We start from the raw sequence: 27,470 nt of genomic DNA, 5'->3' as shown, positions 1-27,470 counted from the left end.
CTTCCTGGCTTGTGGACTGCTGTCTTCTTATTGTGTCCTCACATGGCCTTATCTCAGTGATCACACAGTGAGAGAACTCTCTGGTATTTTACCTCTTATATGGACACTGATCTTATCAGTTAAGGGTCCTACCCAATGTCCTCTTTTAATCTTAATTACCTCCTTAAATGCCCTATCTTTAGATATAATCACATTGAGACTTAGGATTTCAATAGAGGAATTTGAAGGGATGCAATTTATCTATAAGGCTACCCCTATAGCCTTAATATTCTATTAATGAATTTATCTCTGGCCATGGAATTGATGCACATGTTTCTTTAATATGAACACAGAGTAATTGCTAAATAAATGATACATGCATACACTGTTTTCTTTTTTCTTTTTTTGTTTTTGTTTTTTTTAAAGATAGACACAAACCATGAGGCAGGGAATTATTACTCAGATGTCAGCTGGAGTCTCTCTGCTTCTTCAAACTGATATAAGACTCCTTCAAATTTCTATTCCACCCTTGTAGGAAAATACAATGCTCTCCCAAGATTTCTCTGAACTCTCAGGAGGTATCCATTTTCATTGTCATTCAACCTCCAACTTCCCAACTGTGGCGTTTTTGTTCTCCATTCTCTCAGGTCCAGTATTTGATTGCACCCCAAGTACAAGCTAATACATTAGCCTGTTACTGTTTCATTGATGCTGACAGATGACACAAGATAGATTCCTGAGTCAGAGACAAAGAACGTTATTACCACACAACATGCACCATGCACATGAGCGTGTTTACATAATTAACTCTTTTGCTTCTCCATGAAGTCGTATGGGGACTATGTGAAGGGGTCCAAATGTATGCCTGCATTCACACTAGGTTGCATTACAAGAGAGGAACCTGCTATTTTACAGCAAGAAGTCAGCAAACTTATTCTTTACCCTGGAGAGAGATCTTACCTCAACCATCAAGGCTGCTCCCTGTAAACACAACCCCGAGAAATGGCCCAGGTAAACAGCAGTTAGGATCTTACATTCTTGGCCTACCCACTGTATGAAGCTGACTGCTGCCCCAAGAAAAGATATGTCTACATCCTTGCCCCCCAAAATCTGTGTATATTACCTTATTTGGATAGAGAGTCTTTGAAGATTATCTTGTGGAGAGTGTTGGTAGAAACATGAATATTGAAACTGCTTCTGGTGAAGTTCTCAAGAAAGAAATGAGAAACATGCTATTGAAAACTTGAGGGAAGGTAATTCTTTTTACGGTGGCAGAAAATGTGGACTAATTGTGCCCTGTAGTTGTGTGGAAAGCAGAACTTTCAAGCAATGAATTTGGATGTTTAGCTGAAAATTTTCCCAGCAAAATGTTGAAAGTGATGCTTGCTTTTTCCTTGCTGAATGTAGTAAAGTGCAAGAGGAATGAGATAAATTGAGAAATTCAGCAAAACAGAACAGTACCTAATGATGAGACACTCTCAGCCTATACAGATTGCAAAAATGAAAGTTAATATTAGGAGACTCATTGTTAAGAAAGTGTTGTTCTAACGAAAAGGCCAAGGGTGTGGTTGGTAAACTTTGCATAACAGATTAGGCATGTGATTCATGGATCCTCACAACCATCTCAGCAGAGGTCAGCAATAGAGATGAGGTTATCCAGGAAAGGTCTGTGGAGAACTCTCTTGTGTAATGGCGCAGAACCCCATGATGTACACAGGAGACCTATGAGCTTTTAGGACTATTGTTTCAGCAGCAATGCTGCCACCTTGGACTAATGGGACAGAGAAGTAGAGGCCAGTAGAGCTGTTGTAGGCTCAGGGGACAGAGCCTTGAGCCACAGAGGATTATTCTCAGGCCCTTAAACCTAATGGAATTTGACCTGCTATGTTAAACTTTCTTGGTACCTATGACCCATCATTCCTTCTAATTTCTTCCTTTTGAATTGGAAATGTCAGTCCCATACCTGTTACACCACTATATTCTAGCAGCAGACAACTCATTTTCAAGCTTAGACTTGAAGATGGAGAGACCCACAGATGGAGAGAAATTTCACCCCAGAACAGACCAGCCCTGGAGTCTCACCTGTCCCTGATTTAGATAAGAGTGTTTCTCCTGGTCTCTTAAGCACAATTTTCCTGGGAAATGTGGCTTTCCCCTAAGAGCGTTCCCCAGGGTCTTGGTGATTGCTAGAACTTCCTGCTGCCCCTGCAATCCCTGGTTCACTAACCTATGCCTCTGCTCCTGGCAGTCCCCTGTGGCTTCTGAGGAGGACCATTTTATATATCTTTATCTAGATTTAGATATAGATATAATGATTAATTTGGATTTTTTTATTGAGATGTAATTAACATGACATTAAGTTACTTTCAGGTGTACAACATAATGATTCTATGTATGTATGTATTGTGAAATGATCACAATGAGTCTAGTTGATATCCATCACTACATGTAATTTTTTCTTATGATGATAACTTTTAAGATACACTTTCTTAGCAACTTTCAAATATACAATACAATGTTTTTAACTGAACTCACTGTGCTGTGCATTATATCTCCGTGACTTATTTATTTTTTAACTGGAAGAGTTATTAGGTTTTTATTTACTGGTTCGCAGAGCTATTTCCCCCCTAAAATGCCAGCATACATCTGCAGGAATGGGCCAGAGTATAATCTGAGCATCCTAGTTAAAAACACCATGCTCTTCCCAAATCTACCTCCTGTTACTGACCTTGAGTCTCTTCTCTTAAAATGAATTTCTTCCCCTATATTTCCCTGGACCTTTTTGCAAATGAACCCCTTCCATGAAAAGTGGGCCCCACCAGCCCTTCAACACATGTAGACATTCTTAAATTTTGCATTGACCACACAAATTAGACCCTCCTTCTGCCATCTTTTACTACAAACATGGGTCATTTGGAAGTCAATAAACTTCCCCTGACAAATTTTTGTTGGCAAATATAGAATGATCTGTTTTGTTTTATACATTTATTTCTGCTCTTGTTTTCAAAAGATTTCTTTCTTATCTGAGCTTCACTACATTTGAGAACAAAACTGGATTAACTATATCTAATCCACAAACATATATTTCTCTTTTGAATTATCTCATAACTTAAAATTGGGTTCCAGAATAAAGTGGGAGAACAAATTTCATATTTGCTGAAATTAATTCTTAAATTATTAAGACTCCCCAAACATCATTTTCAGAGATGAGCAGGAACTCTCAGGGCAGGAGGTTCTCTAAAAATTTTTTAAACGAATGCAAGAAAAAATAATTCTATATTAATCAAGGTGTGCTTATCTATCTGGTTTGCCTGTGGATATTAAAATGATAACAAGCCAAGTTATAATCAATTATTTTGGGCATAGAGGAAATGAGTTAGACTTCCAGAGGATACAATGCTTAAATTTGCAGTAAATTCCAGTGAGATTCACTGGAATACTTCGACTGAATTACTGTCAACAAATGCACATCAAGGTCACCTTTGATCAATACTTTGAGTTTGCTGCACTGTTATTGTATTCACAGACATTCACGTAAGGACACAAAGGGAAGATTTACATTTTGGGTAATAATATGTCCCTGGCAGGACAAAGCTCAAGTCACCTTGAAACTCACTATGTCCAATGCAGAACTGCAAACATATAAATTAATAAAACAATCTATGATTTTCTGTGCCAATTTTTTTTATCCCCTCCTCTTCTCTTTCACATCTCTATACTGCTGAGCAGGATGTCCCTTGTGCCCTATGACTTTTGCCTTTCTCTTTATATTATGAATTTCAGCTTGTCCTTCAAGGTCCAGATTAATTACCACCTCTTCTGTGAAGCCTTCAAACTTAGATTTACCCTCTTTTCAACTTTTGGTTCAGGGTTCTTTGTAGTTCTCTGAAATTTAATATTCATCCCATTATGATGTAATTTTTTGGTTGTCCTCAAATTATCAGGAAGAAGCTCAAAGACAGTAGAGATCTTGTCTGTTTTGTGCCAAGCATTTTCTAGTTCCTGAAGATAAAGCAATGAACAAAAGGGCTAGATAAATATGTTTTGAATGATCCATTTACTGGATAATTCAGTGGGTACAGACATATGGGCTTGGTTGTAGGGGAAGGGATAATATGGTTGTTATTTTCCACATTAGCCAGTTAAGTTATGAGAACAGATATAGAAACATATTTCTATGCATAATGGGACTTCAAAGAAAGGATAGATATTGAATTAGACATAATACTTACATCAAATTTACATAAGCTAATTAGTTATCATAGGCTAAGTGTGAAATGATGACATTGTTAGTGAGTTAGTTGTAGGTATGTATTTAAAATGATATAAGTGATCTTCTGTCCCTTAAACTTCCCTATATTCCAAATTATCATTGAAGAGCATATTAATTAAAAATTCATTTCATTCAACAAATATACTAGATGCTGAGAAAATAAGAATGAATAAAAGAAATAAAATCTGAGCTCTCAAGGAGTTTAGGTCTTACTAGGCAGGAAAAGACACAAAATAATGCAGATACAGAAGATAATTTCAGATAATTAGTGCTGGGATAGTGGTATATTAATGAAGTAGAGTGTTGCTGCTAGAGAGAAGAGTCAGGGGAAGTCTCTATGAGGAAAGCAGAGACCTAAATAATGAATAGGTGCCAAGACATAGATGCTGAGTTGGGAGGAAATGTGGTAGGCGGTGGGTCAAGCAGTTGCTAAGGCCATAAGCAGAATGAACTGCTTGTGCTCAAAGGACAGAAGGAAAGCTAGTGTGGCTGGAACATAGTGACAAAGGAGGGTAGTAAAACTGAAGTCACCAATAATATAAGGTCAGATAATGAATAACATTTGAAACCATGGTAAGAAAATTGGATTTTATTCTTGGTGCATGGATAAGATACTGGGATATTTCTATGACCAAAGGAAGCAAGAACATAAAATAGGAAAAGGACAGTCTCTTCAACAAATGGTGTTGGAAAAACTGAACAGATGCATGCACAAGAATGAATCTGAACCATTTTCTTATACCATACACAAAAATAAACTCAAAATGGATGAAAGATCTAAATGTGAGATCTGAAACAATAAAATTCCTAGAAGAAAATATAGGCAACAATTTGTTTGACATCACTGTACAAACATTTTTCTAGGTATGTGTCCTCTGGGAAAGGAAATAAAAGCAAAATTAAACTATTGGGACTAAACCAAACTAAAATGCTTCTGCACAGTGAAAGAAACCATCAACGAAACAAAAAGACAGCCCACTGACTAGGAGAAGATATTTACAAGCAATATATCCAATAATGGGTTAATATCCAAAATATATAAAAAACCGAGAGGGTGCCTGGGTGGCTCAGTCACTTAAGCATCTGCCTTCAGCTCAGATCATGATCCCAGGGTTCTGGGATCGAGTCCCACATTAGGCTCTATGCTCTGCAGGGTGATTGCTTCTTCCTTTTTCTCTGCCTACCACTCCCTCTGCTTGTGCTCCCTCTCTCTGTCAAATAAATAAATAAAATCTTTTTAAAAAAACTTATAAAACTCCACACCAGAAAAACAATCCAATTAAAAATCATCAGAAGACACGAACAGACACTTCTCCAAAGATGACATCCAGATGGCCAACAGACAAGTGAAAAGATGCTCAACATCACTCATCATCAGGGAAATGAAAATCAAAACCACATTGACATACCACCTCACACCTGTCAGAATGGCTAAAATCAAAAACACAAGAAACAACAAGGGTTGGTGAGAATGCGGAGGAAAAAGAACCCTTATGCACTTTATGGGAATGTAATTTTGTGCAGCCGCTGTGGAAAACAGTATGGGGATTCCTCAAAAAATTAAAAATAGAGTTACCATTGACCCAGTAGTTCCACTACTGGTATTTATCCAAAGAATACAAAAACACAAATTCAAAAACATGTAAGTACCCCAATGTTGCAGCATTATTTACAATAGCCAAGATACGGAAGCAACCCAAGTGTTCATCAATTGATGAATGGATAAAGAAAATGTGGTACATGTGAATATGTATATAATACTTGAAAAAAATAAATGAATAAATAAAAGACACTGAGATATTTTTAGCAGAGAAATTAAATGATCTGAAATGATCTAATTTATATTTTTGAATAATAGTTTATATGCATGTATTTACATGTACTTATGTGTGACATACATATGTATGTATAACATGTATATATTAATGTAATATATAAATATGTATTTATATGTAACATATATAAATGGAAATTTAGCTGCTAGATGATAAAATGAATTCCAATGTGATTTTATGTCATGTGATCTGCTGAAGTCTAATTAATAGTCTAATTAATCAAAATGACATCATTACAGTCATATGTGGCCTTTCCAGTGTTAGATATTAGAAAAGTAGGGGCATTTGACATCATCTCCCCAAGATTTTGCTGGTATGTTGGAGCTTTGGTAACATATTTAAATAGCATTTATTAAGTTCTGCACCATGAGGTGAAGTTAAACTGGGTTTTTTTTGTTTGTTTTTTGGCTGGGTACAGTATACTTTATTGATGATACATGACAAGGTAGGGCTCCCCAAGCCCCTCCCCTTCCTCGGGGTCTGGGATGTAAATTGGAGGTCAGGAGATTCTCAGTGTGTTGGGGGATTAAGTTGGGGCAGGGACTCCCCAGCAGCTGAGGGCCTCTCTTCCTCTTGTTCTTGCTGGGGCTGGTGGTCCAGGAGGCCCTTACTCCTTGGAGGCCATGTAGACAATGAGGTCCACCACCCAGTTGCCGTAGCCGAATTCATTGTCATACCAGGAATTGAGCTTGACGAAGTGGTCATTGAGGGCAATGCCAGCCCCGGCGTCGAAGGTGGAAGAGTGGTATCACTGTTGAAGTCACAGGAGACAGCCTGGTCCTCAGTGTAGCCCAGGATGCCCTTGAGGGGGCCCTCCGATGCCTTCTTCACCACCTTCTAGATGTCGCATATTTGGCAGCTTTCTCCAGGCGGCAGGTCAGATCCACAACTGACATGTTGGGGGTGGGGACACGGAAGGCGATGCCAGTGAGCTTCCCGTTCAGCTCAGGGATGACCTTGCCCCCAGCCTTGGCGGTGCCAGTGGAAGCAGGGATGATGTTCTGGGCAGCCCCTCGGCCGCCACACCACAGCTTCTCAGAGGGGCCGTCCACGGTCTTCTGGGTGGCAGTGATGGCCTGGACGGTGGTCATGAGGCCCTCCACGATGCCGAAGGGGTCATGGATTACTTTGGCTAGAGGAGCCAAGCAGTCGGTGGTGCAGGAGGCGTTGCTGACAATCTTGAGGGGGTTGTCCTACTTCTTGTGGCTCCCGCCCATCGCAAACATGGGGGCATCAGCAGAAGGAGCAGAGATGATGACCCTCTTGGCCCTGCCCTTCAAGTGAGCCCCAGCCTTCTCCATGGTGGCGAAGACCCCAGTGGACCCCACAACATACTCAGCACCAGCATCACCCCATTTGATGTTGGCGGATCTCGCTCCTGGAAGATGGAGATGGCCTTCCCGTTGATGCCAAGTCTCCCGTTCTCAGCCTTGACCGTGCCATGGAATTTGCTGTGGGTAGAATCATACTGGAACAGGTACACCATGTAGTTGAGATCAATGAAGAGGTCATTGATGGCGACAGTATCCACTTTGCCAGAGTTAACAGCAGCCCTGGTGACCAGGCACCCGGTAGGGCCCGATCTGTCCACTCTGCCCTTCATCAGCGTGTCTCCTGCCGGGCTGACCCTGCGCCGGCAGGTGCGACTGTCTGTCCAACAGGGAGGAGCCCAGAGCCTGAAGTTAAACTGTTGATTGAGGGCCGCCTGGGTGGCTCAGTGGTTGAGCATTTGCCTTCCGCTCAGGGTATGATCCTGGAGTCCTGGGATCGAGTCCCACTTTGGGCTCCCCTTGGGGAGCCTGCTTCTCCCTCTGCCTGTGTGTCTCTGCCTCTCTGTCTCTCATAAATAAATAAATAACATCTTTAAACTGTTGATTGAAAACACTCATGTTCTGAATGTCAATTCTGTTTCCATGATTAATTTGCTATGTTGTTTTCCTCTGCATTTTATTTCCTGAAAAATAAGAAGGAGCAGTGGTACATGTGAAAAATAGATGTAAGAGAAATTTTGCGAAAGTACAGCCATGTGGATTTTGCTATAGCGTATTTCAAAGTTGCTATTTGTCCTTCTATTGCCAGCAGACTACATTTCTAAGAAATAATGAGCCGAGCTCTCTTGAATGAACAGATCCGTGGTAGAATGACTTTGGCACGTAGAGAAGCACAGTAACTACCTTAAGTCCCCCAAGCTCTATCGCGGGCTTCATAATGCTCTGGCCACTGCGCAGAATCAGCTCCCAGGACTATGCAGCACAATGAAGAGCAAGTCCTCTTCTCTCAGTCTTTCAGTGCCTGAAACAATAAATTTATGAACTGTGTGCTTTCATTGCTGCCCAGAAAGTGGGCTATTCTTCCGTGAAAACACATATTAATAGATCGTGGAGGTCAGTTTTAAAGAACCCCCTCTGCCTTCAGTGTCTGCAAAGATAAACCCTGATGTCAAACAGCATGAAGCGCACTCCCATCCCCACAGACAGCACTAGTATCCACGCACGGCTTGCTCTCTCTAGAATGAAGGACTGACAGGCATCAGCCTCACTCCTTCCCCTCTTCCCTTTCCATCACAAATAAGGTTTTTCAAAAAAAGGCTCTCAGAGCTTTAGCCTATCAAAGTCTTTGTTGTTTGTGAAAATGATTATTGTTTCTTGAGCCTTCAGAAAGAAGCATCAAAAACCAAAACCACTTTTGACAGTTCACAGTGGAATAAAAGTGATAGGACACCATCCCCTACATTTTCATCCTCAAAAATGAGCTCCTCTGAAAGAAAATGATGTAGTTTTCAAGGAGCTGTGATTTTTCTTCCTCCTTTTATGTAGTCAGCAGTGCTTTTCCACCATATATTTCATACAGAATCCATGTCAAAAATCTTCAGGGGAATTTAGAAAAGGTAGATAGCCTTCAGCCTCTGCCCTTGGGCAGCTAGGAGTCTCATTGTGTTAGGAAGGACAAAGAGAACTGAAGTTACTTAAGAGTCCCTAGAGGTTTAACAATTCAAACTTGAAATCAGACAGCCCTGTGTTCAAATTCTTCCCTTACCCTTATTCCTTTAGACTTGTATGACATGCTGATCTCCAGAAACCTTAGAAATCTTGGCAAAACAAATGTAATATTAATCATCTCCTAGGGATGCTATGAGGATGAATGAGGTAATGAATCATGCATAGAAAGTATTGAGCATGGTACCAGAGCCCCAAATAAGAACTTAAAAAGCATTAGCTAGTGAAAAAAAAAAAGCATTAGCTATTATTTCTTAGTAAACAGTAATAAGGAGAATAAATGTTATATAAAACAAATTTTTAAGTGGCCCATGAGAATTATATTACAAACTTATATTCACAAATTATAAATATGGACTATGTTTTCATTTTTTTTATAGGCATTTTAAATTGTTGTATGGCATACAATGTTGGTCTCCTAGAAGCAAAGATATTTTCCGGTCCTTCAAGTGAACAGTTTGGCTATGCAGTCCAGCAGTTTATAAATCCAAAAGGCAACTGGTAAGAATATTCTCTTTATGATTTCAATAAGAATACTGTATAAATTTAATATTCAATTCCAATTACTTGTTCGGATTAGTACATAAGTATATTATTAATAGATAGCCCCCAAATATCCTTAAATGATGGCTCTTTCCTTCAGAGTTGATAAATTTGAGATTGATAATTAATGAGATGGTGTAATGGTACTTTTTAAAACCTAGATAGAAAACTTTTCCTAAATATTTTGTAGTACATTTATTGTAGTAGTTTTGACCATTTAATTAATGGATGGAGGGATGGAGGGAGGGAAAGGAAGGGAGGGACAATGGGCTGGTGGATGAATGGATAGAGAGATCGATAGATATATAGATAGGTTTGTTTTCATTTCTTATTCTGTAAACAGGTATCCACCATTGAGCTTTTGTAAATGGTCAACTAGCTAATGCTGCCTCTTGGCCAGATGGTAGAATTTTCTCCTAAATTTTTTCCTTCAGCAAGGCTGTATCTACTGGGTCATTCTAAGTCAATCTTCCCTCCTCTGTGTGGCACAGGATTCTCAGAAGACTTCATGCAAAATTTACAGTTAGCTTTCTCTAGTGCATTTTTATCATTTGTTTTTGCCTGAAAGTGCACCTGGTTTTTTAATGCTGTGTAATGGTTACATTTAAACCATGGTTACATTTATATGCACTATCTTCATGGATATGGAAATATATACCCCCACAGCTGGTTTAAATTTCTCATAGAAATAATGAAAATAATGTAGGGGAATTCAGATGATTCTGAAAGTTGTCTTTAAGTTGAAGAACTGTAGCTCCTCCCTTGCCAGTCCTGCTGTTCACTGGTCACAAGAGTCCTGCCACTGGAACCTTATCTCCCTGTTGCAGCGGAAGGTTCCAGACTTACCCTATAGCTTGCAAAGTGGATCCTTTAGCGTTCTTTCCAATGATTGAATGGGCTATTGTTGGCTTATCAAGTAAAAGCTATAATTAATAGTATTTTTTCTGTGTGAACTTATGTTTGATGCTCAAAAATTAAATTTAAGGAAACATTTAAAATCCAGATTATCCACATTTTGAAGCATGCCTATCTGTGTGATAAGGAAATAAAATGAAATTATCACTCAAGAGGGCACTATGTGTCAGAAGGCATCTTGAAGGAAGTGACTCATGAGGTGGGTCTCAAGGGGAGGAAATGAATAGTCAGGAGAAAAGCATTAACTAATATGAGGAGACTTGGAAAGCAAGGTGCATTGCAGTTTGTCAGTCATTTGGAAGGATAAGAATGGTCTGGTTAAAAACCCAAAGAGTAGTAATTATTGACATCGTTTGGGGTATGAGAGCACATGTCTAACAATTATCTTATTATGCTTTGTTAATCATAAACTGTAGTCAAGAGCGTAGGAAGATGTTATGGTTGGAATAGTTTGACCTTGGAATCTAGCACATAAAGTTGCTGATGACCCACAATTTTACATGTCCAGCCCCGATTCTTTCCTGAACTGTAGATACCCAGAACAACCATCACGGCATTGATGCCTACATACCAAACTTAACATACCAAACTTAAATAAATATTTGAAAAATAAATAAATACATAAATAAATAAATAAATAAATATTTGATTTTCTGTACCAGTGATGAGACCAAAAATCCTTGACTCCTCTCTTTCTGTCACCTCCCCCCATATCTCATCCATTAGTCAGTGCCATTGATACCACCACCAAAATACATGTGATAACAGACTGCTGGTTAACCCTATCTTCCCTGCAGTCCCTGCTCAAACCAACGTGAGTCCTTGCTGCAACCACTTCTTAACCCACCTTCTGCTTCCCTTCTTACCCCTCAGGACAGGCTCATGAACGCTTAAATACATGATTCAAATAATGTCACTCCCTAGATTAAAACCTTCTGTGGCTTCCAACTGCAATTAGAATACATTAAAACTATTTAAAGGATCTTCCATGATCTGGTCTCAGTGTACCTATCCTGTCTCATGATTTACCCCCTCACTCTTGCACCCCATGAATTGTGTCTTCTGTCCGTCCCTTGAACACACTAAACTCATTACTATGTCAAAGCTTCTGCAAATGCTTTTCTCCTGGAAGGAGAAGTCTCCCCAGGATCTTCACTTGCTTGCTTGGTTCCCGTTGTTCAGTCTCTGCTCAAATGTCTTCTCTTCATAGAAACTTTTCAGAGCATGTCTACCTAAATGAGCACTTCAGCACACCTCGCGGCCATTCTCCTACCTTCTGTGTAAATTTATTTTATGTAGATTAGTCATTACTATCTGAAATCACCTTTGTCTGCATGCTCATCGTCTGTCTTCTGCCCTGAAGAGACAGAAGTGCATTGTTTTTTTCCAGTGGCATGTACTCAGAAGCCAGAGTGCTATCTGGCACCAAGTTAGGGGATCAATAATTATTTGCTGAATGATTGAATGAAAGCCCTATTTCCAAATGACTCACCTGAGGTACTCCATGAAGTGAACTATAGTAGTTTGACTTAAGTATGAGCTGAACAAGACCTTTGGAGGGACTCTGAAGTTCTGTTTCATAAGTGTGGCCTTGCTGAGGATAATCTGCAATCAAGCTTGAGGTTCTTTTTAAATGACAAGGTAAAGATTGTTCTTTCCGGGACAAGGTATATCTAAAATAAAGAGCCACCATCAGTAGTAGATGCTATTAGAGATGATAAACCCATCAAGGGTTGGAGGGCAACTCAACTACTGGCCACACTGCAGGTTGGAAGTTGAATAAGACAAACCAGGACAAAATGTTGACAGGGATCTAGCAAGCAGAGTCCCAGGAAAGTGAGAGGCAGCCATACATCCTTTCTCTCTCCACTATTCTCTCTGAGCATACAAAACATTGTTAAAAGATGAATGTCTTAGCAACTATGATAAGATTCTGGTGCTGATCAGGTTATGTCCAGACCAACGACACGAGACATTCTTAAGTCCCTCTGTGGCCTTCTTATGACATTCCTGAAAGATGTATAAACACAGGACAATTACTACTGGGAAACAAGTCACCGCTCTGTTATTGGCTGGTCTAATGCCTTTAACTCCAGTATAGAGCTTTCTGGTAAGGTGTAATGTCAGGCTTATCAAGGCCTTACTTCCCTCAAGCCTGTCTATAACACCAGCTGCTACGAGCGTACCCTGGCACACAAGAAGAGAAAGGCTTCCTGAGAGGCTAATCCGATGGCAGGGCACAGCTGGAAGGAAAGAGAGCCGAAGCCAGCCTGGCATGCCCGTCTGCCCTTCCACCCTGCTGGCCTTGTTAAAGCAAAGCAGCAGAAGAGGTCGAGTCATGGACGTGATCTGCGAATCCACCACAGGCGGAACACAGGGTGAGGTACAGCGTAGGAAACGTCCACCATACCTTTAAGGAGTGTGGAGTAGAGCCAAAGAGGAAGATCGATATGTAGAGCTTGCAACCATGAGTAATACCAGAGATATAGTAAGGGCCAACCCCAGGTGCTTAATAGCGCTGGTGTTCCCTCAGTGTCACTAACTGTATGATCTTACTGTGAAGAGTTCATTTTTTCCTCCCACGGCCTGGGACACTTGACGGACAAGATTTGCTCCTGGCCCCACTCTCATGAGCCTGGCCCTGCCAAGGTGCCTGGCTGCAGAGGTGCCTGGCAGAGGCAGCCAATGGCTTTTCCCACTTGCTGGAGCAGGCCACAGCTAGGACCAGCGGCCCTCACGGCTCTCAGGCTCAAGGAAAATAGTATGAAACTTGAAATCCAGAATCGCCTATTTGTTTTGACGATTGGCACTATGCCGGTCTCCACTCCTAATTTATGAAACTGCACAGACGTTATAGAAGTAGCAGATGTGAGAAGGACTGTTTAAACATTAACTTTCCTCCTGATACTAATCAAGTTAGCTTTGGGCACAGAAAGTGGGATTACTGTGAATTCCTTTAATAACTGAGTCTTTTTCTCTTGGATTTATATAACACACACACACACACACACACACACACACACACACACTCACACACTCTTTTGTTTTCTTTACTCTCTTACTGCTTGTTCTGAAGCTTTCTTTGACTTTCTTTACCATCTGTATTGTTGAGCCCCAACTCTATCTCTCAGCCCTTTCCTTCCTTCTGACAACTTGCTTATGGCTCTAGTCTGTTTTCTTTTTTTTTTTTTTTTAGTCTAAGTTTTCTTAAACCATGCTCCTTATTTTTCAAGTACCGCTTCAACTGTTCCATATGTCCCATGTTTCTTTCCTTTAAAAAAAAAAAGATTTTATTTATTCATAAAGGACACAGAGAGAGAGAGGCAGAGACACAGGCAGAGGGAGAAGCAGGCTCCATGCAGGGAGCCTGATATGGGACTTGATCCCACGTCTCCAGGATCACACCCTGGAGTGAAGGCAGCACTAAACTGCTGAGCCACCCGGGCTGCCCATGTCCCATGTTTCTAAGAATTTATAGGCGTAGTCTACACTGGATTGTACAAGAGCCTAACAAAATTATCTTGATGCTTTTGTTTGTTTTATTTATTATACTTTTACTGCACTGTGGACTTTTACTCTGGAAATAGTAGTGATGTGGCTTTGAGAATTCTAGAGTTTTTTTTAAGTCTCAAATAAGCTATCTATAGGCAAGATTACCTCCCAAGCAGAGCAGCAGTGTGCCCCTCTGTAAGTAAAGCTGTGGTCTGCTCTCCCTTCAATGTCACTTTGAGGCCTCCATCATACACACAGGATGTTCCAATGTAGATGATGCAGTTCTTATCAGAAGCAATTATACAAAGGATTGAGATATGTTTAAAGTCATTTCCTGGAAGCTTATGGTGCTATGTACTGTCTCTGTCTAATCCGAAGGCCTGCCGCATGAATAGTCTGAGCTCATTATATGACTCAAAAACCTTAGAACAGTCACTTGTGTAACCAAAACTGTCTGGCAGTAAGGGGTATTTCCAGTGGAAGAGATGTAATTTCTTGTGTCAGCAAGGACTAGTGCATGCTTGTTTAAGAAAAGAAGAGAAATATAATGAACATATATTATGGCCAATAAAAAATTCCATTTATATATGAGCTTATATTATAGTTCTAACTTTCTAACTAAGAAAAATATGAATAAAGCTCTAAGTGTGTTACAAATGTACCAACTTGTCTATAGGATATATGGAAGAGAATTTTAGATAAATAAGAAACATTCAATTCAATACACATATCAAAGATTATGTCATATATAGGTTGGAATAACAGTATTTGGTATTTACTGATATTTACAATATTTAAAAGTACTGAGGACTCTTTCTTTGCCAAATGCATAATGCTCACAATGGCTGTATTATTACTCCTTTTACAAATGAGGGGACCCGGACTTAGAAAGTTTAAGTAGTGTGCCTAAGATTACAGAGCTAAGAAGTAATATGCATACAGTAGATTAATGCAAAACAAAGATGAAATGTTCCAAGCATACATATTTTTTTAAATATCCAAGGAGGAGAGTGGCAGAAAATAATTGGAATTTATAAAAAATATTAAATTATAATTGTCATATAAACTTTATAAAGTAATATCAACTTCATTCAGTATTTTGAATGAAAATCTCTGTTACAAAACAGCATTGCATGGACAGAGATGACAGTCACCATCTATCTTTTCATTCTCTCATAGATAGATATTTGTCATATTAGGAGCCAGAGCACAAGGGTTTTACCCTCAGCTTCCCCACTGCTAGCTGGGTGACTTAGAGAAAGTCTACAACCTCTCTGGAGTACAGAGAGGGCCATCCCTATCAAACTGGAATGTTTTGAGCACCTTGTGAAAGAATAAAAGTAAAGCACTTCACTGGTAAAATCCAAATAAAATCTGTAGTTTAGTTGGAAAAAAAAAAAAAAAGGTAACGTACTTCAAAAACAAAAGTGCTCTAGGAATAAATCTAACCAAAGAGGTGAAAGACCTGTACTTAGAAAACTATAAAACACTAATGAAAGAAATTGAAGAAGACTCAAAGAAAGGGAAGGATATTCCAGGTCATAGGTTGGAGGAACAAAGATTGTTAAGGTATCTATACTACCCAAAGCAATTTACACATTTAGTGCAATCCCTATCAAAATATCAACAGCATTCTTCACAGAGCTAGAACACAGAATCCTAAAATTTGTATAGAACCCCAGAAGGCCCTGAATTGTCAAAGCAATCTTGAAAAAGAAAAGCAAAGCTGGAGGCATCACAATTCTGGACTTAAAGTTATATTACAAAGCTGTAATAATCAAAATAGTATGATATTGGTACAAAGACACATAGATCAATGGAACAGAATAAAAAATGAGAAATAAGCCCACAACTATACAATTAATCCTCAGTAAAGCAGGAAAAAGTCTCTTCAACAAATGATGTGGGGAAAACTGGACAGCTACATGCAAAAGTAAGAAACTTTCTTACGTCATATACAAAAATAAATTCAAAACGGATTAAAATCCTAAATGTGAGACCTGAAACCATCAAAATCCTAGAAGAGAGCATAGGCAGTAAGCTCTTTAAGCCATAGCATTTTTTTACACAGCTCCTGAGACAAGGGAAACAAAAGCAAAAATAAACTATTAGGACTTCATCAAAATAAAAAGTTTCTGTATAATAAAAGAAATCATCAAAAAAAACAAAAGGCAACCTACTAGATGGGAAAAGACATTTGCAAATGACATATTTAATAAAGGGTTAGTATGCAAAATATATAAAGAACTTACAAAACTCAGGGTGCCTAGTGGCTCAGTCAGGTAAGCATCTGACTGTTGATTTCAGCTCAGGTCCTGATCTCAGGGTTATGAGTTCAAGCCCCACTTTGGGCTCCAACTGGGAATGGGGCTACTAAAACAAAAACAAAAACTTATGGAACGCAACACCCCCCAAAAAAATCCAGTTTAAAATGGGCAGAAGACATGAACAACTATTTCTCAAAAAAAGGCATCCTGATGACCAACAGACACATGAAAAAGATATTCATCATCACTTACCTTCGGGGAAATGCAAATCAAAACTATTATGAGATATCACCTTACACCTGGTTAGCTAAAATCAATAGCATGAGAAACAACAGGTGTTGGCAAGGATGCAGAAAAAGGGGAACCCTCTTGCACTATTGGTAGGAATGCAGACTGTTGCAGCCACCGTGGAAAATAGTATAGAGGTTCTTCAAAAGGTTAAAAATAAAAGTACCCTATGATCTAGTAATTGCACTACTGGGTATTTACCCAAAGAATACAAAAACGCTAATTCAGAGGGATGTGTGCACCCCTGGGTTTATAGCAGCATAAACTGCAATAGTCAAGACATGCAAGCAACTCAAGTGTCCATCTATTGACGAGAGGGTAAAGAAGATGTAGTTTATATATAATGGAATATTATTCAGTCACAAAAAATGAAATCTTACCATTTGCAATGACATTTTTGGGTGATAGAGAGTATAAGGCTAAGTGAAATAACTCAGAGAAAGACAAATACTATGATTTCACTATCATGTGGAATTTAAGAAACAAAACAAATAAGCAAAGGGAAAAAAAAGAGAGAAAGAGAGAGAAACAAATCAAAAAACAGACTCTAATTATAGAGAACAAACTGATGGTTACCAGAAGGAATGTGAGGGCAGAGGGTTGGGTGAAATAGGTGATGGGGATTAAGGAGTGCACTTGTGATGAGCACCAGGTGTCATATGGAAGTGTTGAAACACTATATTATACACCTGAAACTCCTATTACACTGTATGTTAACTGACTGAAATTAAAATAAAAACTGAAAAAAACAGAAATAAACTATATCCAGTTTTTTTAAAAAAATGAATAAATTATATCCACTGTTAAAAAAAACAAAATCACTATGCATATAAGGAGGCACTCTCCTTAGCACTGTGTAAAAATACATAGGAAGAAAAATCAGGATTTTTAATAACAAGTTCCTCCCTACCTCCCTCCACTGCCTGTTTCTCAACCAGTTCTCATCTGTCATCTATTAGCTTCCATGCATATTGGATTAGCTTCAGTCCATTTCTTCTTCTTCTTGGCCAAGAATGCTATTCTGATCCCTTTTCCAAAATAATCATGTCTTTGTCTTTCATTATGGCCTTTAAATATTAGCCAATATCATCCTTTATGTCTTTTTCCAAAGATAAAATTCTCTTGCCATTAGGTTATCCTGGCGGTGCCATTTAACATGCTTACTTTGTTTATTCTCAGGGTTTGCTTTTATTTTAAACCCATGACATATAATTCCTTTTTGTTCTTTCATTCCATTTTATTTTCACTAACTTGTAAGAGTCCAATTTTTGATTTTGGAAAGGCATTAGAAGTCTGACTAGTCTTACACTTTAAAAACTTATATTCTTATAAATATTATGTTATTGCCATATAATTAAACTATCACTCAACACTGTTAATATAGGTGTGCAAAATGGCACGTCTCCTATCAACAAGAACCTTCTCTAGGCAGACAGTAGGGGGAGAATAAATAGTGAACCAAGTACCTTTTAAAACCCCACGGACCACCCTGGTGTTGATCCACCTATATTTGTTATGCCATAGTTGTTCATTTCTTTTCCACTAAGTTTAAATAATCTGTATGGCTAAATTTTTCCATGGTCTCTGTTATCATAAGTAAAAAATCTATAATAGAAAAGGCACTTTAAATATCCCCTGCTTTGACTTGCTTCTCCCTTTGCCCCTGGACACAAATTTGTGTGTATACCTACAAACATACACACACACACACACACACACACACCCATCTTTTGTGACTTGCATCGGGGATAGATCTGCTACTCCCAAATGTCTGGAGACCTTCAATGATCTGTGAAAATTCTCCATGCCTCACTAGCTTGTCTTACAATTTAAGCTTTCCACTGTGTTAACGGCTGAATGTCTGTTCCTGGAACAAAGTTCATTTACACAAGTGAATGGGGCTAATATATGCACACCTTCCTGGTGGCCAGTTGTTTGAAACTTTTCCACTGGGCTGTATCCAAAGAGGGATTTGAGGAATACAAAGTGGCACAAGTGGAAACTGTTTAATTTGTTTATGGCCAATAAGATGGGCAAATAAGGAGTACTTCTCTAGAAGAGTTCTAAGCAGAACTTACTATGATAGAATCAGAGTTTTGGAATGAAAGGACATGAGTGCAGATCTAGACTTTGTTGCCAATTAGACAGTTAGACTTGGTTTTTATAGGAAAACAGGAATAGTTGTAATACTTGACCTCTATAAGGATCAAAGAGAAGAGTGTACATAAAAAGTACTTTATAAACTGTTTAATTGTTTATAAATGTTGCTTTTCCATATTTTATCATTAATAAAACAACCATCTGCCTTGTTGAAAGGTACTATCTCAGAGCTTCAACTTATAAAAATGTGGTGGTCTTAAAATCATTCCTTCCCTTCCAAAGATGTGGGAGTTATATTAGCACAAGGCTTTAAATTGAATATATCAACTTTTGGTTTTAACTCTAGGAAAACCACGTGTTGGGTGAGTCAACATAACAGAATCAGCTTTTATTTGATTCATTTGCTTCCAGTGCAAAAGCTAATTTCCAGGCTTTTTATGAAACAGAACAATAGGCTTAAGATGTTTTAGCAATAATGAGGTTGGTGGACTCCACATCAGTGAACTGAAAGACCTTGAGGGTTTAGCCATCCCCTTATTTAAGGAAGCAATCTGGCAGCCGAAGGAGTCAGAGGTAGCATAATGAAGCTTAGAAACTAAAATTGCCTTTCAACACATGCCAAAGGGTTTAGCAATTAAATTTTTAACAACAGTATTTCCCAACCAGGAGCTAAAAATGAATTATCTTTATCTGTCTTCCTCCTTCCTGAAGACTTGATGTCTTCACAGGTGACTTCTTTGCATCATAAACTCCTTTTACATTACAAGCAGGAAGCAAGTACCCATAGAGAACTCACAAGACCCCTTGTGATTTCAGTGACTTGGAACTAAACAACATAAGGAATAGTATTTATATTTAGATACTATAGACTTTGAAATTTCTTACATTAATGTGTACAATAAGCTTCTAATCCTAAGTAAAATATCCCCTTGGATGTCTGATAGTATCTCAAACTTAAAATACCTCATACTGAGCTCTTGAGCTCACTTCATTTCAAAATCTTGCTCTATTGATAGTATCCCCCTTATCTGATCATGACCACTGGTTTCCTTTAGTTTCTTAGGGAAGAAAACTTGGAGCCATCCTTGACTGTGTGTGTGTGTGTGTGTGTGTGTGTGTGTGTGTGTGTGTGTGTGTGTTTAAAAACTGACCTCTCAAGAAATCCAGCTGACCCGACCTTCAAAATATATCTAACATAAGATCACTTCTCACCAGCCCCGTAGGAGCCCCCAGATCTTGCCTGGATTTTGCATTTGCCTCTGAAGTGTTTTATCTCTTTCACCTTTACCCTAGTGCAATAATTCTCAACAGAGCAGTCTTCAGAATCCTACTAAAATATGTCAGATCACATCACTACTGGGCTAAAAACTCTCCAATGGCTTTCTCATGTCACTCAGAGGCAAAGCCAAATTCTTAGAATGTTATACAAATCTTATGCGATCTGGCCCCATTACCGATCTGACCACATTTCTTCCCACATTCTTCCTCATACACTGAGGTTCGACCACAGGGCTTTTGCACTTGCTGTTCCCACGGCCTAGTAATCTTCCACCAGAGTCTTATAGTTTACTCCTTCACCTCCTTCAATTCTTTGCTTAAATGACACCTTCTCAGGGAAGCCCTCCCTGACCGTTCTAATAAAGATGACAACACCCTCTACACCACACTCCCAACTATCCTCATTTTTCCCAAAAATCACTGATCACCATCAGGATATGTTTTATTTACTTATTAAGTTTTATTTTCTATCTTTTACCACTAGGATGTAAGCTCCAGGAGAACAGAAATTTTTGACTGACTTATTCACTGACGTATCCCCAGTGCCTAGAATCAAGTCTGGTGCATAGTAGGTCTGGACACCATGTACAGCCTCACAGGTTGCATACTTAACAAGACCAGAGCACACTATTTATATGGAAATGGTATCCCCTGGAGTTGTGCAAAATTTCAGCCCCACGGGATCTCAATAAGCGATTGTTGAATCAAAGAAAACATGTTTTGCCCTACTATTTTAAGTACACCTCTGTCAGTCATCTCTAGAAAAATTGCTAGCATTAAAGGAACACTTGGGAGAGTTTATAGACTCACAGACCAAAGGAAGATATTTATAACAGCCCCTGGATTGTGGGTTTAAAACTACCTACACCACCATAAATACTGTTTACTAACTAAACAAAGTATTTTGAATTCCACTGGAGGTGGGCAAATTGGCTATGTTTTGGAACTCTACATAATCACTATTTCCCCCACAAGATAATTGAACAGTAAGTGTTATTTTAAGTCATCTTGGAAGAATTCCCAGTTTCACTGTATGAAAGAGAGTTTATATCTTGGGATTTTATTTTGTTTTGAGAATCAGCACACACGATTGTTCATGCAACTCTTTTGTCTGGTTGTGATTAAGTTATATCCATTACTTCAAAGAAGCTTTACCATACTTAGCAGGGTTTACTCACTAACCTCCACCTTTGTAACATTCTCTCTTGGCATGTTTCTTCCTGTTACAGCTGATTACATAAGATTTTGTAAATAAATATACCAGCCTCCCTTGTCTTCCTCTCTGATTAATGTAAGAGTGTCACAGTTCACTTGGAGTAGCCACTGGTGATGTCATAGCCTTTCCTTATAAGGGTGAATTGTCAGGAACCACAATTTCACTGGGCCTTTGGGTAGAAGTGAGGAGAGTCTACTGGAAATGTTGCCAATAAAGGAGTTAGCAATGGTCTTTGAAACATTCTCTGTAGTCACTGGCATGACCTGTAGGCTACTTACTAATGTTGTTCATCATGTTTAAAGAATGAGTCATATGTGATGAGGAGGACGCCCTTGTTCTTAACCAGTCACCAAAATGATCTGGTTTTCCAGTGTTATCTATTGTTTACTGTGTTATGAGTTTAATATGGCATAATGCTGCCAGAGATTCATATGTATTCTTTGAGAGAATTACAAATACTCTCACATCCTTTTTATTGAAAGGCACACAATTGTGCAGATGCTTCTTTTTCTCTCTTCTTTACATTTGATTAACGTAGGAGGCCACAGCTCTCACAGCAGTAGTGGAGATGTCATACCCCTTCCTGAATGTGAGATTATCAAATCCTGAATGATTTGGTGAGGTTGAATGAAGCAAGGCAGGGGTGGGGGGAGCAGCCAGGGAACACTGAGACAATAAGAAACAGCAAGTAGCCTTGAGATTTCTCATTAAGAAATAGGTAGCTGTGGATGCTTTACTGCTGAAGGCTCTAAAGAGTAAGATGGTTAAATTAGATGAGAAACACTTAAACTTTTATCCTTCAATGTGTTCCTTGAGGATGGATGATGAGGATAGTGAGGAAAATGTGTACAATAGAGGTCCCCCAAATTACCACATTTAGTACTATTTGAATATAATCTGATCTTACCTAAATTATGAATAGTACAGCCTGGGCCCACAGAATGGATGTGCTCTTACAAGATGACCTTGGCTGGTGTCCTTCCAGCCCATAGCCTCCTTATATACCACACAGCCACACCCTCATCACGGTAGGTGTGGCCTAACCATCAGTTTCCAGTACTTGATTATTCTGGAACCCAGCCCATTTGTCCAGATGGTTTTCCCAATCTGGGTCCTATGCCAGGCCCTCTTGCATCTAAGAAGAAGGAGAATAACCTGAGGGTTAAGCACCTGGGCTTTAGGATCAGTTATACTTCACTCTCACTAACTGTGTGAATCATTAACTGTCTTTCAAAATACTCTGTATTTTCCTCTTTCCGTGATTATTCATACTCTTCCTCTGCTGATAATGATGACTGCCACCTTCATCCATTTTTGCATCCTCTGATCATTTTAATGTTTGTTCCAGAGGTGAATGTATTCGTATCTTTCTGTTCATTTGTATTGTTATTGTTTTAGTTGTTATATATTTTAAACAGTTTTACTAGGTTTAGTAGATAGGCATGCACCTTAGTTTTTTTTTTTTGTTTTTTTTTTTTATGATAGTCACACAGAGAGAGAGAGAGAGAGGCAGAGACATAGGCAGAGGGAGAAGCAGGCTCCATACACTGGGAGCCCGACGTGGGATTCGATCCCGGGTCTCCAGGATCACGCCCTGGGCCAAAGGCAGGCACCAAACCGCTGCGCCACCCAGGGATCCCACCTTAGTTTTTTTTGTTGTTGTTTTGTTTTGTTTTGTTTGTATCCACTGTAGCATTTCATGTGAGGCACATGTTGTTTAATCAATCATGACAAACTATTCATACAGAGGGCTTATGAAAGAATTTAAGTTTAATCTAATCTTCCAACCTTGACAAGGAAAAAAATATTGAATCAGATATGCGTCCTTAGTAACTGGATGCTGCTGAGCAATTAGCCTACTAAAGATTCTAAAGATCAGACTGTTATATGGGCTCTTCCTGTCAATTCTTCTGTGACCAGAGATGTTAGATGAGTATTTCCACCCGGAAACCCTTAGTGTCTAGTTGGAGAAGTTCTGTAGGCAATGAAACTAACCAAAAGGGGAAGGTGAGCACCAATCTCCAACCTCTGCATCCTGTGTTCTGGCTACAAACATGTTACACGTAAGGAGAGCTCTACAGTATATTTGCTCTATTTTTGCTAAGAATCCTCTTATATAGGCAATAAACAGTAAAACCACTTAGATAACTCATATGCTAAGTAAATTAACATATGAAATTTGTAAATTAACGTCTGAAAGTAAATTAATATATGAAAGTAAATTAACATATGAAATTAACCTAAGTAAGTTAACATATGAAAACACTTAAGATGAAAAAAGTTCTCAATAAATGTTAGTTTTTGCTTTTGACTTTAATATTGTTTCATTCTTTAAAGTTGTGCTGACTATGATGGCAGCCACTAGCCATGTGTGGCTACTGAGCCCTTGAAACGTTAATGTCCTCCAGGTACGAAATGCACACTGAATTTCAAAGACTTAGTATGGAAAAAAGAATGTCAAATAGCTCATTAATAATTTTTATTTATAACGATTGCATACTAGTTTGGATATAGCAAGTTAGATAAAATATATTATTTAAGTTAATTTCACTTTTGCTTTTTATTGTATTAATGCGACTACTAGAAAATTTAAAATTACATATGCAGATCACATTTATGGCCTGCATTCTATTTCTATAATGTATTGCAGATATTCATCAAGAATCTCGATCAGCTAAGAGAAAAGGTAAAAGGACAAATTATAGTTGAACAAATATGAACTATTTTCTTATTAAAAATTGAAATTAAATGTGGGGAGTCTTTTCATTGTTTTGTGGTCAGTTTAACCTTTAAGAAACTATAGCTAACATTTATGTCTAATAAAAAAATTCCTATTTCTAGGTTACTGGTTGGTTCACCTTGGAGTGGCTTTCCTGAAAACCGAATGGGAGATGTGTATAAATGTCCTATTGATTTGTCCGCTGCTACATGTGAAAAACTGAATTTGGAAAGTAAGTGGTAATTAGCAATATGATTTTTTACAAATAACAAGATCTCTTTTGTTATAAATATAACTAAAAATAACAACAAAATCAACCATAGTGTGTCTTAAAGAAATATAGATAGCTTTTTGGCCTTTATATCTTTAGTCATGTGGGATCGAATTGTATACAAATTTCCAACACAACTGAAAGACCTAATGCATGGGAAATGTACTGCCTCTTGGACCATCTACTCCTAGACTGTGGACCAGTTTCCATCAATGGTTAGGATTATTTTGCTGATTATTTACAGAAATCTAAGCCCATCCATACCTCTCTCCCTCCTCCAAACAAACCATTCGGTATAGACCTGTCAATACTAGTGTTGCATTTAGAGATGCTGAGAAACACTGTTTCTAGTCTTGTGTAATTGATTGCATTTGAATAAAAAAAACTGTCACTATTTGGAATATTTTGTAATTGTTTGGAATTGCTGTTTTACTTATCCGTATCTCAGATGCTTTCTATTAATGCAAAAAATTATCAGAGGTGCAAGACTGAAAAGCTAAATAGGTCATATTTCCATGCAGTATTTCCCAATGCATCTAAAAAATTATTCAACTGAATCATCATCATCATGAAAAAATAAAACTGCACTGAGGAGTTCTAGAGTTCTGAAAAACTAAAGTATGGATTAGGAAAATATGGTGTTAAGAAATCAAGGGAAAGTAGAGATTCAAAAACAGTGATTAAGACTTAGAAGTAAGGGCATGTGTCTTATATGTCTCTGTATACTTAATTTCTAGCATCATTTCTGGCATATAATAAGAGCTTAATAAACATGAGGTGGAAGGAGTATCAGTGCTATCAAATGCTGCAGAGGTTGAAGAGTATGAAGACTGAGTACAGATCATAAGCTTATATAAGGAGATAATGGGGGAACTAGATCAGTGCTCTCCAAACATTTTGAACACTCATCTATATAAAACATAAGTAAGATATATGATAAACATATATACATCTATATAACATTTCTAAAAATAATAAAAATATAGACATTAAGGGTGAATTCTCAAAGGTTTTATTATGTAGTTTGAATATTTTATCACCCCAATGAATCATATCACCTCTAACTTTTGAATACTCATGTCAATGTATATATTTTTTATTTTTAAAAAATTATATGCATGTGCTGACGTATTACTAAATAAAAATAAATTTAAAAGAATACGCATTGGTGTTATATATAAGTGATAAACCACTAAATTCTAATCCTGAAACTAATTATTTATTTATTTATTTATTTTTAATTAAATAAAAACATGCACAGAGCAGCTCCATCATTTTCTTTCTGCACTCCAGCAGATTATACTTTGCAACTATCTTGCCTAGAGTATGAATCTAGTAGTGTTGAGGGGAGAAAATAGGTCACAAAGAATTCAGGAGCATGTGAGGCTATAAATAAGTTCTATGAGTAAAGGTAGGCCTTTGTTTCCAGAAGTTGAAGAGTGCAGGAGAATTGGGAAAATAGTTCTGTAGAGTAGCAGGGTTGAGTGAAGATTTTCCTCATAAAAAGAAAATTATTTTATTTGTAGGGAGAGTAGAAGGAGGTGATGAAAGGGAGTAACTATTAGTTAAGAATAGAATTAACTGGTTGGAATTAACATCACTGGTCCATGAGAAAATTAGTCTTAGAAAAATTACTCCCTTCTTGAAGACACAAAGGAAAGAGAACAAGGAAGAGTTCCAAGAATGACCTTTAGATAAAGGTAATAAAACAATCACCCTGGATCAAGAGAGATAAAAAAGTTATTTAAAAAACCCCAAAACATTGCCATTAAAAGTGGCAATGTTGGCTTGGCAGGGAGTTGAATAAATAACACTATTGAAGAGAATTGCATAAATAACACTATTGAAGAGAATTGCAGTGTTCCATAGCTCAAGAATGGATACAGTGGATGACACCCTAGTTCAGTGGAGGAGAGGAGGTTGGGGAAGTATTTATTATTTTACACAGCTAGTCTCAGGATTTCCATTTAAAATACACACTCACTAATGCTTTGGGACAGATTCTACTGTATGGCATTTTGGGGTAACACTTTAAGGATATATTTTTTTCTGATCCAGAATAAAGCATTAGATGGAGTAGTCGTGACCTTGGAAAGAGTGGGTTGACAAATTGGAGACCAAATAGTATCCTCAGACATGTTTCTTTGGGCAGCACTTTGTTTTTAAAAAAATTAAATTTAAATGCCTATAAGCAGACACCACTCTCTGATCCCTTACATTCTGTAACCTCACACATTTAAATGTACAAACTGCTGGATCACTGAAGGCCCCTCAGTTTTTCACATCTAATTATATAATGTGAGCTTCTGGATATATGACACTAAATTCAATGCTACACATAAACATGAGTGTGGGGGAGGGGGGAATTTAACAAGTTTAAATAAATGATTCACTTTTTAAAATCTTTTTCCCTTTGAAAGCTGCCACAAGCATTCCCAATGTTACCGAAATGAAAACCAACATGAGCCTTGGCTTGACACTCACAAGGAACATGGGAACCGGAGGATTTCTTGTGAGTGTTTACCTTTCAAATTCTCATCCAGTTCAAGAAAGTATCAAGTTAGTGTCTTCTTACCACCCCACCTATCAAATCAAATCTTGACATTTAAATATTAGAGTAAATATTAGAGTTTTATAAATGATGCAAAGTGGATATCCAACTTGAAATACTGTCGATGTATAGAATTCTTACGATATTCAGCAAAACCATTGCCATAGAACCTCCTAGAAAAAAGTAACACAAGGAACACCAACTCTTTGCCTTTGGAAAGTGTGCTTAACATTTGTTGATAATAGCAGAATTCCAGGCCTTGTTTCTCCTTGTAGGAATATTCGAGATAGTTACTGCTAATTCCAAGAGTGGATTTCAAAGCTGAAGGGTATTCCTGTCTTTAATCCTTTCCTATAACTATTGATGACCCTGATATCATTTAACTCATGACTTGGCTCTCATCTTATTTCAGGTTAGTATTTACTCTCAGTCTCTAGAATGCTGTGAAAAGACATCACAAGTCAGTGAGATAGAATACCTTCTTTAACAAGTGCTCTGGGGACAATTAATTAGTTAATAACTTGTATATCCAAATATACTTTCAAGTGAATTAAAGAGTTCATATAAAAAACTGGAAGAAAATGGAAATTTTCTGATGGAAGAATTTCTGAGCTTAGAACTAACAGAAGAAATAATATAGGAAATTGTTGAAAAGATTTGACTATATAAAAAAATGAAAACCATCATGTACCAAAAAAAAAAGTTTTTAAGGCAAATAAAAACCCAATCTTACTGACATTTCCACCA

At 38.0% G+C, this 27,470-nt stretch overlaps 1 protein-coding gene and 1 pseudogene across 1 annotated transcript in view; one reads left to right on the top strand and one right to left on the bottom strand.

Annotated features, from left to right (window-relative positions):
- The window catches only part of ITGA2 (integrin subunit alpha 2), a 102,199-nt gene that overhangs the window by 17,231 nt on the left and 57,498 nt on the right, over positions 1-27,470 (top strand). Inside the window, exons 2-4 of the mRNA XM_038535122.1 lie at positions 9,464-9,584; positions 24,024-24,133; positions 26,593-26,684. Of these exons, the coding sequence (XP_038391050.1) occupies positions 9,464-9,584; positions 24,024-24,133; positions 26,593-26,684 (323 nt within the window). The remainder of the gene's footprint in view (positions 1-9,463; positions 9,585-24,023; positions 24,134-26,592; positions 26,685-27,470) is intronic.
- LOC119871536 lies at positions 6,593-7,767 on the bottom strand (annotated as a pseudogene).

The sequence above is a fragment of the Canis lupus genome, chromosome 4, assembly GCF_011100685.1.
Source record: "Canis lupus familiaris isolate Mischka breed German Shepherd chromosome 4, alternate assembly UU_Cfam_GSD_1.0, whole genome shotgun sequence".
Classification (NCBI taxonomy): domain Eukaryota; kingdom Metazoa; phylum Chordata; class Mammalia; order Carnivora; family Canidae; genus Canis; species Canis lupus.
This window is presented reverse-complemented; position numbering and strand designations above follow the sequence as displayed.